Genomic DNA, 18,346 nt, shown 5'->3' with positions numbered 1-18,346 from the left:
GAGCCACCCAGCCGCCCCGAGGGTTGTTACTTTTATATAGATTTTACTTTAAGGGGAGCTTGGGGTTCACAGCAAAGTTGAGCAAAAGGTACAGAGATTCTCATGCACCACCTGCCTTCCCTGCAACACACACACACACATGCATAGCCCACCTGGCCTTTCTCCATCCAGCATCTCCTAGGTGTCAGTTTCTTTTTTTTTTTTTTTTTTTTTTGTTCCCCTCACTCATGCTCCAAACTTTTTATTTTCAGTTTCTTCCTTGTTACAAATGGACAGTTTTTATAGTAAATATGAGAACATATCTTGTTCTCTCCTGAGCATGTTTATTCTGCCTCCGATGGGCTTCTATCTTTACTAAAATCACAGAAGCTTCTCCTCCCACCACACTCAAACTACACACAAAAAACAGTTGGGAAAACATTTCAATTATTCCAAACCACAAGTTCACTTCTGAGTAACAACCAAGAAGGAAGCTTTAGAAACCCATGGAGGGAAACTACAGACTCAGTCAGACTAAAACCTGAGGGGATGGCCCCAGCCAGTGCCTGCAAAACCTGGAACCAGGATGCTGACTTCCTAAATCCTAGCCCAGTTCTCTTTTCTCTGGGGCAAGACTTTTTAGATGCTCTCACATTTGATGAGTGGTTGTCTGATAATTTGTTAATAAAACACCCTCTGGACATGGAGTGTGCCCATTGGCCAAATCCCTTTGAGAAGTAATCACTGCTCTGAGACAAAAGAGGCTAGTGTGAGTGTGTGTGTGTAGGGATGGGGAGGTGGGTTGCATTTGTATAAAAGATGATCATAGAGCAAGTGTATATACATTTAGATCAGTTTGAGATGTAGTGGAAAGCAGAGTAGTCCGAGAACAAAGTACAGATGTGCTACTAACTTGCTGTGTGATCTTATGAAAACTCTGTTTCCCTCTCTGAGTCTCAGTTTCCTGATCTATAAAGTACAAAGACTTCTTCCAAGCAGCGCAGAAATACACGATTCTAGGAGAGACCATGAAAGGAAGAAGGGGACAGAAGGAGGAAAGAGATGAACAAAAGGAAGAGAAGTGTGTGTGTGAGGGAGGGGGGTTATCTCGGGAATAGACAGAAAATGCCTTTAATAAGAAAGTGAAATAAAGTTGCAAATGAACCCGTGGGTCTCTTGAGGTCTCTAGTTTTCATCCTTCGGAATTTTTAGTGTTTCCACATTCAGTCATTTTAGATAAATGTAGATTTAATGTATGGAAAGCTTGAGAAACCTCACAAGAAGAAAAAAGAGGAAGAGAGGAAATAAGAGGTCCAGGACAGGAGCACTCCGCAGATATGATCCTGCCCAAGGAGTCCCCACACCGTGGGCCGGCGGGACCTTCCCGCCCAAGACCCCTTGGCCATCACCGGCTTCTGCTCCCCGTCGCTTTCCCAGCGAGCCGCTCTGAAACCGCCAGGGGGCGCTGCGCGGCAGCCGGCGGGTCGGGGGCGGAGCTGCTTTAAATCCCGCGCGCAGAGGGTTGGCGTCTCAGTCCCAGAGCCTGGGAACCGCGCAGCTTCTCGCGTCCCGACTCCAGCGCAGACCCAGACGGGACCTGGACTCAAAGCTTCTCCGGTGCCAGCTCAGGGAGCAGGGCTCTCCGCACTAACTTCTTCCGCGCGGCTCCGTCACTCCGGGCAGTCCCCGGTGCGCACCTGCCAACTCCACCTTCTGCACCTGCCACCCCTGAACCGGCGCGGGCACCCAAGCGAGCCATGGCCAACGCGGGGCTGCAGCTCTTAGGCTTCATCCTGGCCTTCCTGGGCTGGATCGGCTCCATCATCAGCACGGCACTGCCCCAGTGGAAGATTTACTCCTATGCGGGGGACAACATTGTGACGGCCCAGGCCATCTACGAGGGGCTGTGGATGTCCTGCGTGTCGCAGAGCACCGGGCAGATTCAGTGCAAAGTCTTCGACTCCTTGCTGAATCTGAACAGTGAGTGCTTTCCCCACCCCCGTGTCCAGTCCAGGAACCTGAAACCCCAGCCCCCAGTGGCTCCGCTTTGGAGTAGTGCTACCGATTGATTCTGTGGTGTGATTACGTGGTTGTGAAACTTCAGTTGATCAAGTCTTCTGATCATGTGCTTTTATCGTGAGGAAGCGAGAAAACTGTGGTTTAGGAAAAGAGAAGCCCTGGCCTCAGCTCTGTTTTTCCCTCTAACACGCCAGGTGACACTTTTCCTCTAGGTGTGGTTTCATCTTAAATTCCCATGAGAGTGAGGTGGAGATCGAGTGCGTGAAGGCCAACCTCCAACGTGAGCTCTTGGGGTTTTTTTCTGGACATTGTAAAATTCTCTATAAATTGAAGAGTGGTGGGGTTTGGACCAAAAAACGGGTTGCTTTGAAAAGTTTGGACTCTGGTAGTTTTTCTGGATTCTGTAACTAATAGGTAATCCTAAAGTTTTAGGTAAATTGGGAGAGGGGCTGTTAAATATATCTTTACTCTGAGTTTTATAGTAAAAGTCACATTTCTACACAGAATATCCCCAGCTAGTGTCTATTACTAACACTTGAGCTTGAATCTTTTTATTTATTTGCTTTTTAAGATCCAGGAAGTATGGGGAGGCTCCCTTGAATCCCTTCCTATGACTCCTTCAAGAAGCTTCTTGAGATTCCCCTGAAGAGTTTAGCTTTCAAGCCAGGAATCCGCAGAGGCGGCAGATAGTGTCGTGTTATTTTGGAAAGTGAAGTTGGGTGGCAGTTGGAAAAGGGTGACAAGGAAGAAAAGTTCTAAGTAGGCTCCAGCATAATACGAAGGAGAATGAAGGCACTGGAGAAAATAAAGCAGAGTAGACTCAGTTGCTGAAGGCAGAGCTCAGCCAGAGAGGAAGGTAGTAAGCGAAATGGTGGGTCTTCTCCAAGCTTCCATCTTCCTTAATTTCTATGTAATGGAATATCCGTTCTTCTGTCAAGCTGAAAAGAATTATGTAGACAGGGCTATTTCTAGGGATTATGGGAAGAGGGATGATAGGATGGCCTTTTTACTTCTATTTTTTTTTTAGGTACAAGGTTATAAATGCCTTTTTAGAAACTCACTAAATTCCCACTTACTGAGGTCATAATAATTCATGGCCAGAGTACCTTCCTGGAGATACTATGTTAGTTGTCCTGCACCTTTGTCTGTCATGCCCTCAAACTAACTTGAAGAAAAGCCTCCTTCGTCTTTGGCTGGATAAACAAGACTGTCCACCAGCCCACCTCGTGTGCTGAGGGTGAGCCATGTTGCCATTGCTCAAGCTTCCTTCAGCTGCCCCGTCCACCTCCAGCCTGTGGTTTGGTCAATACCCTCCCAGCTTAGAGTTATTAAATCTGTTCTGAATCTGTTTAAACAGCTTTCACACCTGTGGGATTTGGTTCGTCAATGAGCATGGTGGTTTGAGCATTGTTGCTTCCACTTTTCAAAGCTCCTATATTAGGATCCCTTTATATCAAATATAAGAAGTATATAAAGCACACCCCTCTATATCATCATTGAATCTCCCAGTGAAAAGATAAATGTGTGTAAGGAAATGGAGTCAGGCATTTGGGGCGTTATGTCGAGGACTTCGCAGATGGAGGAGGTTTTAAAGGCAATTCCAGAAACATCTCTGATTCTTCTGACCAAAACAGTTAATTTTCAGTGTGTTTAAATAGGTTTCCTTTTACTTCCTTAGGTGACCAAATAGAATGCCTGACCATATTGATCCATGTTGTAAATACTCCAACAGGCCATTGCTATACACAATAATGTGTTAAAATGTTTTATTTTCATTTATTTCTAGTTTATATAGTTGTTACACTTTTTGAAGTATAGTAGAAGAACTAAACAATACCCTGCTTCCCCATACAGATTTTAGAGATTTCTTCCCACTGATTTTTTTTTTTTTTAACTCCAGATCTGATTCCTCTTTTTGTTTTGGTTAAAACCAGGGTTTATTCAAGGCGGAGCTGAGGCCTTTCTCTCAAAATTGTTTCCCAGAGGAGGGAGCCTTGACCTTGACTCACAGGTGCTCTCCCAACCTGCCAATGGCTCCCTGGAGGCCTTTGAACAGAGCCCAGGGAACCGTCTCCTTTTCTCTGCCTGGGATGTGGTCCTCACTCCCCTCTGAGGTAGAGACCTGGGGAGGTGATTCATTGGCTGGTTTTGGTGCAGTTTTGTGATGTCTAGAGAAAACAGGGTTATTCTGGATGTAAGTATCTTTCCTTGTAAAGGGTTGCATTCCAGGAAGTGCTTTTAGCTTCTAGCTTGGCTAGAAGTTTCCTGAAAGTGTATCTTGCTCTCTGCCAGTGGAGCCCACTTGGCATCTTAGGGTGGAGACACAGAAATTTATCAAGGTTTCTAACACGAGATGTGTGAAGAGCCCTTGATTCCTTGCTCTAACTAGTGTCAGCTATAAAAAGCACATGATGTTCATAAAATATCTAAAAGGTTATGGGTTATTTAAACCAATATAGGAAATGAGATACAGCAGAGCTCCTTTTAGGTGGTCCTTGCAGAACAGTTTATGAAAATGTAACCGAGAAATTCCCCGGGGAGGCAAAATATTATACCGTGTGCTGTGGTTTTGCTGTGGCTGAGACGACTTCAATTCCGTCCCGAGTGTGCGATGTCTGTTGACACTGGGGACTCCGACAGCTCAGAGCTGGCGCGTGCGAAGGGCGGTACCGGGTACAGCGGCAGTAGACTTTTTCTGGATTCAACTACATCTTGCCTTCTGTTGATCCAGTTCTCAAACTTTTGGCAAGACTTGTGCCTATTTTAGGTCCTTAGTTAATTGTTTCTTCCTGCTTGATTTTAATAGCTAAAGCTGTCCGAAGATTGGGCTGTTCTGGGAGGTTGCATTGTGGGAGGTGTGCAAGCAGAGGAGTAAGCATTTTGGAGGAATGCTGTAGGGAAAATCCAAGCACCAGACAAATGGAAGGTTAGGCTAGACTCTCTCTAAGTCTCATCTAACCTTGAGTTTCTGTAATTTGTTTATAAGCTCCTCTAGCCTGTTCAACTTGCTTTGCATGAATGCACATGTGTGTAGGTGTGCTTAATGAGTATTGGTTGTCAGTGAGGTTTCCCAGCACTCTCCCCATGATGTCAAGCTCAAAGAGACAAAATCACTGACTTGGATTTGAAAGTCTTGAAAGTCCTCAAAGCACAGGCAGAGAGGAAGGCACCCACTCACACGTCCCTAGACTGCATAATGCCTGCCACATACTAAGGGCATTCAAGAAGCCATTGGTGTTAGAATGTGAATTAGTTCCGACACTTGGAATGATGGAAGTAGAAAAAGAAAAATCCAAGTTTGAGGTTTTAAGTTCTCAATTCTCACCCTGGTTTTGCACTAACTAGCTATGTATATTATGGTAAGCCTCTTGATTTTTCTGGGATGGAGAGAAATAAAATAGAGCTTATTTTAGAAACCTTGTAAAACAGTACAGAGTAAGAGGAATGGGGAGATGAACCCACAATTCACTCATCCACTCAATAAATGTAAGCCGGGCCCTATTCTTGCTCCCAGGGATGCAGCTAAGATGATTTATAAGGTGTCAGTATTGATTCCTCCCAGTGTCAACATTCTTTATTACTAATTGCCATGATGGAAGACAAAGAAGCAAGTGGCATAGTTTAAGTTTCCTTCATTGGGGTGATGAGTAAGTGGTAAAAGAGAAACATAAATTTAATCATGAAGCAGCTTCTCTAAGAAACAAGCAGAAAAGATAGCAAAACTACTAGGATATCCTGAAAAGTGGTAAGTCCTACCTCATCCCAGATCCCTTCAGTTACTGACTGGGGTGGTGTATTGAGGTCATACCCATGGGCCAACAGCTTGTGCACCAAGAAAATAGAAATCCTAACAATGAGAACTCCTGAGAAACTTTGAACTTGAGTCCAAGTGAAAAAGTCATGGGAATATAATTGTGTGATATCCTGTGATGAGCTCACTGAACTGCAGAGAAGAGACTATGTTCTAATCATAGTTATGATGGTCAGTTAATTTGCCTGTCTAATACTTATTAAGGAACCACTCATGTAGGGGGACTGCATGAGGATGCAGGTTTAATTAAAATCAGTTTTGTTTGATACATACTATACAGGGTAATAATAAAACTGTATGGCTAGTAAGTAGCATAAACAATATCAGGTATTTATAGCAGATTCTGCTACTTGTATATTTAGGCTTCTACCAACCTTTAGAAAAAAAATTGACATACTTGTCTGTGCTTGTCTTTCCACACTTACGTTGATTAACCCAACTGTAGTAGACCAGTAACTTCTCACTCATTTCTTGTTTTGTAAGTAGAGATCTTTGTAAGTATTTTTTCAAATTATACTTTCAGGTTGAAAGTGGTAAGAACTCCTTAGGGGGTCTTTAATCTCAAGATTATCGGTTTAGCTAAATGTAATTAAAAGACTGCCTCCTCTCTCTACTGCTGAATAATGATGGGAGACAATAGTGGAACTTTTTGAATGCTTGCAAACGATTTTCTCCACAGACAACTTTAGTCAGTGATGATAATTTTGTAGCGGCATCTCTAAATTTACAGGGCCAGGAAAGGAGCATATTTGCTTCTAGAGTTGAACCAATTAGACTAGCTCAGAGTTAATAATTCAAGGCTGTCCTGTATCTCTCTGGTCCAAAATGTTATTGTGTGGCTTTCAAATATTTCTCAACTTCTCTACATTTCTCACCATCATTCCAATAGGAGAAAAACTTCATCTTGGAAGCTCATTCAATGCAGAATTTTAAGATTTTGAAAATTAAAAGAAAATAATCAAGTTAAGCAAAAAAGTATGATTTTTTCCTCCTTGTATAAGTTTCTGGCTTTTAATGATTGAAACTAAGTTTGGCTTTATATTGCAAAATTTTATTATCTCCAGGTTCACTAGAGAGGCATTTCTCAGTAGTATATCAAAGATTAAGCTAACCACAGGAGAGTATTTTTCCCTATAGTATTAGTGCAGTTTTGAAAAATTAAAAACATGTGCTAATTTGAAATAATTGAAAACAGTTTGAATAACCCATGTAGGCTGTCAGGTTTTGTTCTTAGTGTTTTGGATTGAAAAATATCTGGTCCAAGACATCAAGGAGCTCACAATTACATATTTTAGATCTTTGAGTTAAAAGGCTTCCATAATACCTTAATTTGAAGGATTCATCTGGTTCCAGCTTAAAACTGTGCAATTTAGATTCTATCTGCACATAAAACCCTCATAACTTGTAACACAACACTTGCTTATTGTGACTCTGTAATCCATTGTTACATATTCCTGACTAGTGAGTTTTCATGTTGTTATGATTCTCACCCTGTTTTTTTTTTCCCCTTAATATCCTCCCCACCCCTTCATATAACTATAGTTCAGAATTTATCCAACTGTCTCCAGTGGAGCAAGATGAGATTTTTGTGTTTGATGCCCATCCAGTAATATAAAATACAAAGAAATTTTTAAGTTAATGGATGTTAAGATATAGATGAGAAATATTGCTTTGCAAAATAATGCTCTTGCTTGGGGCACCTGGGTGGCTCAGTCAGTGAAGCAGCTGCCTTTGGTTTGAGTCATGATCCCAGCATCCTGGGATCAAGCCCTGCATTGGGCTCCTTGCTCTAGGGGAGCTTCTTTCTCTGCCTGCTACTTTCCCTGCTTGTGCGCTCTTTCTCTCTGACAAATAAATAAAATCTTAAAAAAAAATAATGCTCTTGCTTTATCATATTTTTAGAAATGAAGCATGTTGCCCTGCTTTAGATGACTTATATGATTCCTAAGGACTTTTTCCCCCCATTTCCTCCATTATTTTTTGTGCATTACGCAAATAAGTCATCATTCTATAAAGAAAACATAGGGAGTTTTGTTAGTGAACAAAACAAGATATCTGCCTCATTCCCCCTTAGAGACTTTGTGAACAAGGTGGGAAGAATAAAATTGGTATGGCATGAATCATGTGTGCTTTCCTGGAGAACTCAAAGGGGAAAAAATCAGAGATGAAAACTTGAATGTTAGATCATTGCAGGTGAGCACAGAATGGAGCCCTGGACTGGTTTATCTTTGTGTGCTCCCTGCCTGGGTGGTTTTGTGCAAGTCTGACTCATGAGACTGAGAGGCCCCTTAGACTCCTCGTGAAGAATACCTTGTGATCCATGTGCTCAGACCTGCTGGGTTGGTGGCCTGCTGTTTTTACATGAAGTGCAGATCAGAACGATTATTATAGGAGCTGGGTCAGGTTGGGGCCCTTACAACTCAAAGTGGAAAACTTGGAGACAGAGATCAGAGATTAACAATAAAGGTGATTAATAAAGGTTGGAAAACAATGTTTATGAGAAAAACAACAGGAGTGGCTGAGAGATGTGGAAGGCTATGTGTATTTGAAGGGTTAGCATAAAAAGAATATTTACTAAAGGGTCTCTCTCTGCTGAAGGTAAAAATCTTGCCACCCATTCTTTAAAACCCTACAATGACTTCTGATTACACTTAGAATAAATGCTGAACACCTTACTCTAGCTTTCTAGCTTGCAAAGCCCTGTAGGATCTAAGCTTTCTGAGCACCACGCCAAATGCACCTCATTTTGTCATATTCTGTTACCTTCCAGTAGAGTGACCAGATGTCCCCATTTGTCCAGGATTCAGGTCCTTCTTAGGAGGCAGGACCTGTAGTTTTAAAACTGAGACAGTGCCAGGCAAACAGACAGCAGTTCAGCCTATCCTCCTGGCGTGTAGATTATTTTTGTGATTTTTAGTATTTCTCCTTCCAGCATTCTCTAGCCTGAAATGCCTTTCTTCTGAGGGGTATTTAGGACCCAATCTGAGATGTGTGTTGTGTATTAGAATTTCGTTATTTTACTTTCCAATTTCCTGTCACGTAATGATTGTCTTGGCAAAAACTCTTGGTAAATGAGAAGAAAGGGCACGCAATAGCGGTGGATTCCTTGGTACTTTCCTCTTCTTGCCACAGAATTGTTTGTGATCCAAGGAAGAAGTTTTATGTTAATCTTATAAGCAGCTTCAGTTCCTGGGAAACCCACAGTGCATGGAACATGTGTTTTGATTAAGCAGTTTTTACACTCCCCAGGAATCTTATGAGAAGTGTGTGGGTAGGGTGCATGTGTGCCCCACATGTTTACAAGGAGCTGGATATGTGAGGGGAGTGTCTCCATTTTGCTGTTTACTTAAATCAAGTAAAAATGTATCTTGGCTTCCAAAATATCTCTCAAATACAGTAAAAAATACTTTTGATTCCTCTTAGAAAGAGGTTATTTTGATTTTAGCAGAGAATGCCTGGTTATGGCAAGGATATAAATATTAACAAATTAAAATAGAATGTCTTAGAAATCTCTAGAGCTAATGATTGGTAATGTAAGTTTGCAATCCTGAACATCGTAAGATTGAGTTTAGATACCAATTTAATTGGGAAAAACAGAACCTTTCCACCATGTCAGCCACTTCTGAAGACCATCAGGAAATTGTTCCAACTTCCTGGTTAGAGATATCATCATTCACACTTTACATAATAGAAACATGGTCCCAAAGAATAATAAGTAGCTTACCCAAGATAGCATGGTTTGTTACAATGTAAATACCATTTATACATGGAAAAATAATTGCCACCTGTAAACACTGCCAATAGGATAATGATCTTTACCAGAAGGAGGAAATAAGTCTAGAATTAATCAAACTCATTTACTAGAGTAGTTTCAGCTCATTTTTTTTAAAATCTGTGCTTTTATACCACAATGATAGCATCATGTTTTTATTCTTTGTTAAACATACTGGCATAATCTCCCAAAGCTGACTATATAGTGATTTAGTACACTAATGACAATAACAGGAAAGCAGAAAATAAGTGTAATCTTGAGAAATACTACATTAAATTATTGTCTTCTATTTTACAATAGGACAGTTTAATAGTTTTGAACACTGGTGATATCTCTGAATATGAAACTGCCATGTTCCAAAGTAACATCTCAAAGGTTATTTTGTTCTAAGAAAATGGCATTTATATCCCCCACCCCCAGGCCACTCACTGGAGACACAGATGTTACTTATCCAGCCATGACAATCTTTGAGAAATTCATTACTTATCTTCCAAATTCACCTGTTTTGTTTTTATTTTCTGAGCCTTGACGACTGGAGTATAAAGCTGTTGACTATTACCAAAGTATATTGTAAGCCATTTTAATTATAAATGGTTTAACATTAAGGATCATACATACGATTGTTGTTTCAGAATTAAAATACTGTGTTAGTGAGGATTAAAGATGTATTAGTTCTGCTAAACCTATTCAACCAGATCATTAATTATTTTTCCAGAGGATTTGAAGTGCATATTAAAAACATAAAATGTGAGAGCTGGAGGCTTCTCATTCATCAGCCAGCCAGGCATTTGTTTCTCTGGAGTGGAAATTGTGTTGGTTACCTGCAGAAACATCATTGGAGCTGGGGTCTTGTGTCTCCTAGTTCATTTTTATCTTTCCGTACATGATTGAAATAGACATGCCTTCACTCACTCTTCTCTGGTTGCCCTAGGCATGATTTTTACATGTTCTAAAATGTTTCCCATCAGGTACATTGCAAGCCACCCGTGCTTTGATGGTGATTGGCATCCTGCTGGGACTGATAGCCATCTTTGTGGCCACAATTGGCATGAAGTGTATGAAGTGCTTGGAAGACGACGAGGTGCAGAAGATGCGGATGGCTGTCATTGGGGGCGTGATCTTTCTTATTGCAGGTAAGAGAGGCCCTGCCCCCTTCACCTTACTAATCTGTCTCTGGCCTGGGTAAAGACCCAGGTATGAGTGTCCTTACATTTTGTTGGATGCATCGCCCTTGGATTGATTGATTTTTTTTTTTCAGTTCCTTTAAGATCTTGAAGACATAGAAACCTTGTCTAGTTAACTTGCACATTCTCAAATAGGACCAAATGAAAATCGGAGATCTGTGCTCACGGTGGGCAACTCTGTTCACTGAGGTTCCAGGTGCCAACTGATTTGCTAGAACCAGTCTCCCAGGTGAAGAGGGATATTTTCTATTTAGCAAGCATTAAGGAACAATTCTATAAAATTCAGAAAATTTCTGGAGTGTCTCCATGAACATTATGTGGCAAAGACAGGGAATTATGACAGAGAGCGTGAAGAATGTGTGAATCACACAGGTCTTCGAGGAGTGGATGGATTCAGGATTCTTGGAGAAAAATGAGGAGAGCCTTCCAGATAGGCAGATCTGATTCCAGAATAAACAGGGTGTACTATAGACAAGTGAAGTGACAGCCAGTTGGAGTGGAAGAAGAGGCTCAATGGTAGGAAGTTAGTTAGATGAGTTAAGAAAGAGAAAACCTTGATAAAGGAATGAAGTTATATTTTCCATAGAAAATACGTATGTGTTTGTTGTTTTATTCAAGTGTTGATTAAGGAGTTACATATGTGACCTTTGAAAAATGAGTATCAGGAAAAGACATGGGTAGTTCCATTATAAAACCCTATAATAAGGATTATCTTAAATAAGATAGTATTATGTGTGCAGATAAAATGGTATGTGCATGCAAATACATAAAATAATAGAGTTTACATTGCATAAGCATATATACAGTATATATTATATACAGTCTATTGTTTTTGAAAATGAGATCAGTGATATAATTGAACATTGGGAAGAGCTAGAATTAGAATTTATTTTCTCATTTTCTCTTTGGAAAAAGACTTTTTAGGAGCCTTTACCCCAGCATCATATGTGGATTTAATCAATAATAAAGGAAGAGTGCCTATGGCTTTGCTAAAGATTTGGTTAAAGAGATCAGTCTTTCCGTTTTTTCAAATTGGCTTTTGCCAGAAAAAGTATGAGTAGCATTTCATTCCCAATGGTTTGATCCCAAAGGCTGTGAATAAACATACTGCATAGCGCCCTTCCTTTGCTTCCCTTCTTGTAACTCCCATAAGTGACTACAGCACCGCCACTTCTGTTTCAGGGACTTCCTACAGAGTAAGGGTGGCAAGTTCCAGAATATTCTCATGGTGTATCTAAGCAGCCGAAAGCAGTAGCGTTTTCTGTCAAGTATTAGAGGCAATTAGATTGGACTGGTTTTTTTTTGGTGGGGGAGGGTGGAGAGGGAGTAGCATGGAAATATTTAATCTATTTATATTGATGGTTTTGTATAATTACTATACGAAGAAGTTATTTAGTTTCCTTGAATAAGAAATATTGAGATATTTTTATACTTCTTATAAATGATAGAAGTAATTATGTTGACTAAGTAGTTTCCTGGGTATTACTGAAATATGAAATGCATGGGAAATTGAGAGGATACTGTATAAACTGCTCTGATGTGATACCTCAGCAAATCTCCAGGCAGTACCTGGCATGTCTGGCCAGCAGGGCAGTAGGGTTTGGGTGGTCTGGTCCATACTGAGACAGCTCGTGCTTCTCCCTGCTATCTAGGTGTTTACTTTCCTTTTACTTCTGCAGAACTGTAAATTTTGAATTTTGGTCAAGAAAAATGTAGATGGATTTTCACCCTCTCTTTTGCAAGTGACTCTGTATACTAATAAGGACATTGGTTTTATCAAAAGTAGTTTAGTATACTAATGTGTAACAATATCTTTGAAAGAGCTCTTAACTAACATCGACCTGTTGAACTGTTTTGAAAAAAGCATTATAATTATAATTATATAATTATAATTGACTCCTTGACTCCATGACTTTGTACTGTAAGTGAATTAGGTGACATCAAGAGTATAAACTATGCCCAACTTCAGCCTAATATTTTTGTCTGTCTTAAGAGTATTTGGAATAAATCGTGTCTGAATCTCTAATCTCCCTGAGTGAAAATTATCTAAATCAAAACTGACTAAATTAAAAATGTCAGCACTATTGATGAGTTTTAATTCTTGTAAAATGCTTATAAATTTCATGGGCTGTATATTTATGCTCATTGTTTCATAGTGACTAACAGTATTTTGTTTTTAATTTCTGTAGGTCTGGCTGTTTTAGTTGCCACAGCATGGTATGGCAATAGAATTGTTCAAGAATTTTATGACCCCATGACCCCAGTCAATGCCAGGTAATGCTATTCATGTGTAAAATAGTTTGCTCTCTTAGAAAATACCCTGTTTATCTGCTACAAATTCCAGCCAGTGCCATAATTTCTCAGATTTGCTTTCTGGAACTTTGTGAAATTTCTGTCAAACTTGAAAATAATCTGAAAGGCCTGTGATTCATGTTAAAATGAGATTGGTAATTGCTTTAACAGCTTATATCTATGACAAAATGCACTTAGAAGTAGTAAATTTCCAAGCTCTGTACTTTCTAACTGTATACTGGACCTTTTTTCTGGTTCATTTTTTTAAAATATCAGTAAAGATGCTAACATATTTAAAATTTCCTTTTTGTGGTATGTCCCAATACTTCCAACACTTAATTGATTAAGTGATTTTTTTAAATAACTTAACACATGGTTTATGATTGTTTGAAAAGATAGTACTATTGTAGAGGTTAATGAATAATACTTCATTCCCAATAGTTTAATTTTATGTAGGAAAACAAAATTTAATTTATTTATGAAAAAATATGTTGAAATGCCATTTTCAAATTTTATGTTCCATCACAGCTATAAAATTGGCTTTGCAAAAGACATTTTTATTTAAATTGTGATTTGTGGAAGTAAAAGAGCTGATTCTGGGCTCTCCTGTAACAACACTCCTTGATCAGGGCCAAGGCTCTTTGTGTTACTGTGTTCACATCATTAAAGCCTAATGACTTCATTAAGAGCCAGAATGTTAAGGCAGCGTTATTATTTGTTGCGTGCTGGGATGAATGGATGCAGAATCCCTGTGGTTAGAGGGAGAAGGTGTGCTTCTCTTCATATAATCACCTACACTGGAGAACGTATAATGCAGTGATCGTGATCGTGGTAGAGCCTTAGATCTGTAAGGCTTATAGTATAGGAACTGAAACTGCAAACGGTCAATAGGCTAAATTTTTAACAGTAATGGATGTGAAAGCACTTTATAAATTGCTTGGCACTGTCCGTGTGTTATTTACATTGTCTCCCATGATCCTAAAAGCAGTCCAGTGAGGCAGAAGGGATTGTCATGCCTTAAGAGAAGCAGAAATAGGGGTGCCTGGGTGGCTCAGTGGGTTAAAGCCTCTGCCTTCGGCTCAGGTCATGATCTCAGGGTCCTGGGATCAGCAGGGAGCCTGCTACCTCCTTTCTCTCTGCCTGCCTCTCTGCCTACTTGTGATCTCTGTCTGTCAAATAAATAGATAAAATCTTTAAAAAAAACAAAACAAAACAAAACAAAAACAAAGAGAGAGAGAGAGAGAGAGAAGCAGAAATTTAAGGTTGGGAGGTGAAGTTACTAGCCAAGAGTGTAGCATGAGAGAGTTTGCATCGGGACTGAAGGCCAGGCCTGCTCTGCCCTATCATCTTGCCATCATTCACAGAGTCTCTCCGCAGGAGGCCAGCTGCATGCACCCACCTGTATCAGCTAAATCCAGAATGGTCTATGGATTGCTTAGAAGTCTTTTTTGTGATTTCTGATCTCAGGGTATAGAGATATTTCGGATCAACTATTGAAAATTTCACTGGTCTCCATCACTTGCCAGCAATTTCTTCATAGGATATGGTTGCTGCTTGGCTATAGCCTAATTGTAAAGTTTTAGCCTGGGAATCATGGTCCAAACTTGACTTCTAAAATAAACACACTTCACAAGTCTCCTACATGTGGTGAAGTCTTAGGATATATTGGTGTGCTTACCCTGGTGTTGCAGACCATATTGCCTGAGCTACTATTGCAGGGCGCCTACAACGGCAGTGTGAACATTCTGGTGTGTCCATATTCATGAACCTTAGAGTACCTCCCTCAGGGGACTATGGAGGATTTTTTCCCAGTGGGAAAAAGTATAATGACTGTGATGTTGATTTCCTTCCTTAATTATATTACAAAATTCCCAATGATTCATTGACTAAAGTAATGTACTATCTTTTCAGGTATGAATTTGGTCAGGCTCTCTTTACTGGCTGGGCTGCTGCCTCTCTCTGCCTTCTGGGAGGTGCCCTACTTTGCTGCTCCTGTCCCCGAAAAACAACATCTTACCCAACACCGCGGCCTTATCCAAAACCTGCACCTTCCAGTGGGAAAGACTATGTGTGACACAGAAGCAAAAGGAGACAGCAGCTGTTGAAACAAATAGAAAGTGGACATTGAAATACTGTCATTGACATTAGGACTTTAGACTTTTGACTATTGTAGTATGAACTACGGTATTGCAAAAAAACAACAAATGCAAAAAAAACTTATTTTTTTAAAATGCACACTGCTAAAAATGGCTTAGTTTTATTTTACCTCCTTTCCTCAATGCAGGAGGGAAGGCTTTTCCATTTTTATTACTGCTTCCCACTGAGTAATCATCTCAAATGTGGGGAAGGGGAACTCCTTAAATATATATAGATATGTACATATACATGTTTTTCTATTAAAAGTTAGATAGCAAAAACTCTTATTATGTTGGTACCAGTATACTTAAAATATATCTAAAAAAAGAAAAAGATATTTAATTCTATATTGATTTAAAAAGCAGTTTATCTGGTATATTTTTCTTTTTCTATATGGACACATATATAATGGGTGAAATATTATTTTCCCTCTTTCATCAGCTTTTACCATCTTTGACAAAAGACCTAACCTGCTTTACTAAGTATGGATTTTACTTCTTCACATGTGGCTTTTCATGTGCTTCTTTTATATTATTTTTAATTATGATCTTATAGCATGTGCTTTCATCATCCTTCATGCCTTTTTTTTTTATGAGGTTGATCTTAAATCTTGAATCTGATAACACAGTTCATAAGCCTACAATATAATTCCGAGAGTCAGGAAGAATCTCTTACAGAACTTTGGGAGCATATCTTTCTGCAAGCAAGATGATATGTTCCTGTTGACCTTCCACACGATTTCTGTACTCTGACCTACAGTGCTCTTGTTTGCTTTGAAAATATTTGTCTGATTCGGTTGCTGTGTGCTGCTTTCCCAAGTGTTGTAACACAATTTTATTGATTGAATTTTTAAGCTACTTATTCACAGTTGTGTATGCCCTCAAACTTTTTCTCCCCCACCCACCTCAACTGTATTGTTTTCTCCGATGTACTTATCGTGTAGTTTACCCCTTTCTAGAGAGAAAATGGCTCATCTGTCTGTTTGGTCTGAATGAAGTACTAGACTTCCTGTAGTGATAATCTGATGACAGATATTCTCTCTAACTGTAAGCAAGTCACTTAGTCTTTCTCTTCTTTTCCCACCTGTCAAATTGAGATAATGACACTTAACCAGCTGGTAGAGGTGGTGTGAGTATTAATTAGTTGATATTATGCGCATTCTTTGAACATGAACCATGCTTAAGTAGTGTTTTTATATACTCAGTTGGCAGTTAAGTCACGGAATCAAACCTATGAACACATTTTTATATTGGTTGGCACCTTCCTTTCTTCATTGGCCCATCTCCTTTCTATGAACGGTTGTCTAGCATGCTTTTGGTTCTCCGCTCCATTTTAACAATTGCTCTTAGTTTTCCTGACTGAGAAATTGCTACTTCACTCGAGCAAGATGATGTAATGGAAAGGTGTTGGCTTTGGTGACTGGAGTCTTGGTGCTGCTATCAATTACTGTTTGGGTTTCAGCAAGGCACTTGGCTGCCCTAGATTCAGTGCCTCATCTGTAAAAAGGAGATTGAAATTCTTGACCTGCCTACCTCACAGGGCTGTTGTGGGGATCCAGTAAGATGGGATACATGTAAGTGTGGTTTTAAAAGGTTAAAAAAAAATGTGTACTGTTCTGGGGGAAGAATTAAGGATTTAAGTGTATTGCTTTAGGATTGCTTTTCAAATCCCTGAAAGGAGAGAAATTCTAAGAAATGGTTTTCTTGCCTTAATCTCTCATGTGATGAGACACTGAAGTGAAATTTGGCTTACTAAATGAAAAAGATTCTAAGGAAGTCTTAGTTTCTTCAGTGGGTGTGGCCTGATGCTTTTTAAGGCTAAGCTTTTCCCCTTTCAGTAATGCAGACTTACACTTAAAATGTAGACGTGTGAGCATCAGCAAAGCCAAGGTACAGAAGACTTTTTTGAATTAAAATAATTTGCAAGGGTATGCAAGGTGAGTTTCTGTTAAGTGATGCTATCAGAGGTGTTGCTTAGGCTGGCAGGGAGCACTGCTCAAATAGGTAGTTTGGGAATGGTAATTCATAGTGACACCACATCAGGGGAGTTATCCAAAGGACTGCATCATATGAAGGTATGAACCCCTTAAAGCTTAGTATGTCTTCCAAACCTGAACCTCTGTGTTCTTAGAAGGTATAATTCAAAAGAGTCTTTGCTACATACAAAGGTTCTAATCATGTCTGAGTGTAAATGCATGGTGGTTACTGGTTGCTAAACTCTACAGAGAAATTGATAGTCCAAAATGGCCAGCAGAATTGGTACACCAGAATTCATCCAATTTTGATATTTTTGTATTCTGCTTCTGTGCTTGGAAACAGACAAATAGATATTTTGGAGTTTTTTAATGGGAATTTGTATAAAGCATTACTCTTTTTCAATAAATTGTGTTTTTTAAATAAAAAAAAAACCCTTAGCTTGTTTTTCTAATTATTTATTTCAAGATCACCATGCTTGAAAGCTGCTGTGGTTTAGGATAGGATCTGACTCACTTTATGAACCTGGGAATGCACTGTTGTGCTTCTGGGCCATCTGTCAAGTAACTGAGTGACTCTGCCCACTTGAATGTCCTATTTCTCTCAAATGGAGTTTCTTCCTCATCAAGGCTGGTGGTAATAGAAGAGAATGCCAAGAGAAGTTGCTTTATTTTCCTCATCCACAAACAGGGGATATGCTACAAAGGATGACTAAATGGTAAAAGAACCAACGAAACTATTGTCCAAGCTTGAGGAGGGTGTGTTCCTCAGAAGATAGAAGAGTGACAGACAGTAGGCTAGAAATCCATTATCATTTTGGTAAAGATTATTATCAAAACTACCTCCAAGGAAAGCAAGTGATGAAACACATTCATTCATTATCTGAAAATATCATTAATTGATAAACCCTTAATTGTAACCTCTCCCTGGGCAATTTTCATATTAAAGAGATAGGCTTGTCAACAAATGATTATCGCTCTGTGTGGAATTTCAGGCATCAGCAGGTTGGGTGAGAGACAAAGGTCAGTTTGACCTGAACTAATTAAGCAGATGCGTCAGAATCCCCCACTCTTTCTGCAGAATTTAAATCTCTGGGGGTGGGGTCCAGGCCCATGACAGTTGAGAGGAAATAAAATGTCTAGGTACTCCTGACAAGAACTTGGAAAAACCTGGATTGTAA

General features: G+C 39.7%; 1 protein-coding gene across 1 annotated transcript; it reads left to right on the top strand.

Annotated features, from left to right (window-relative positions):
- The first annotated feature begins 1,513 nt into the window (after window positions 1–1,513).
- CLDN1 (claudin 1) lies at window positions 1,514–17,600 on the top strand. The gene is made up of 4 exons (XM_044251998.1): window positions 1,514–1,959; window positions 10,550–10,714; window positions 12,955–13,039; window positions 14,969–17,600. The coding sequence occupies exons 1-4, from the start codon at window positions 1,737–1,739 to the stop codon at window positions 15,129–15,131; spliced, it is 636 nt and encodes a 211-aa protein (XP_044107933.1). The 5' UTR covers window positions 1,514–1,736; the 3' UTR covers window positions 15,132–17,600.
- The last annotated feature ends 746 nt before the right edge of the window (window positions 17,601–18,346 follow it).

The sequence above is a fragment of the Neovison vison genome, chromosome 6 (assembly GCF_020171115.1).
Source record: "Neovison vison isolate M4711 chromosome 6, ASM_NN_V1, whole genome shotgun sequence".
NCBI classification, from domain to species: Eukaryota; Metazoa; Chordata; class Mammalia; order Carnivora; family Mustelidae; genus Neogale; species Neogale vison.
The sequence above is the reverse complement of the archived record's forward strand: the minus strand, read 5'-3'. Positions and strand labels throughout refer to the sequence as shown.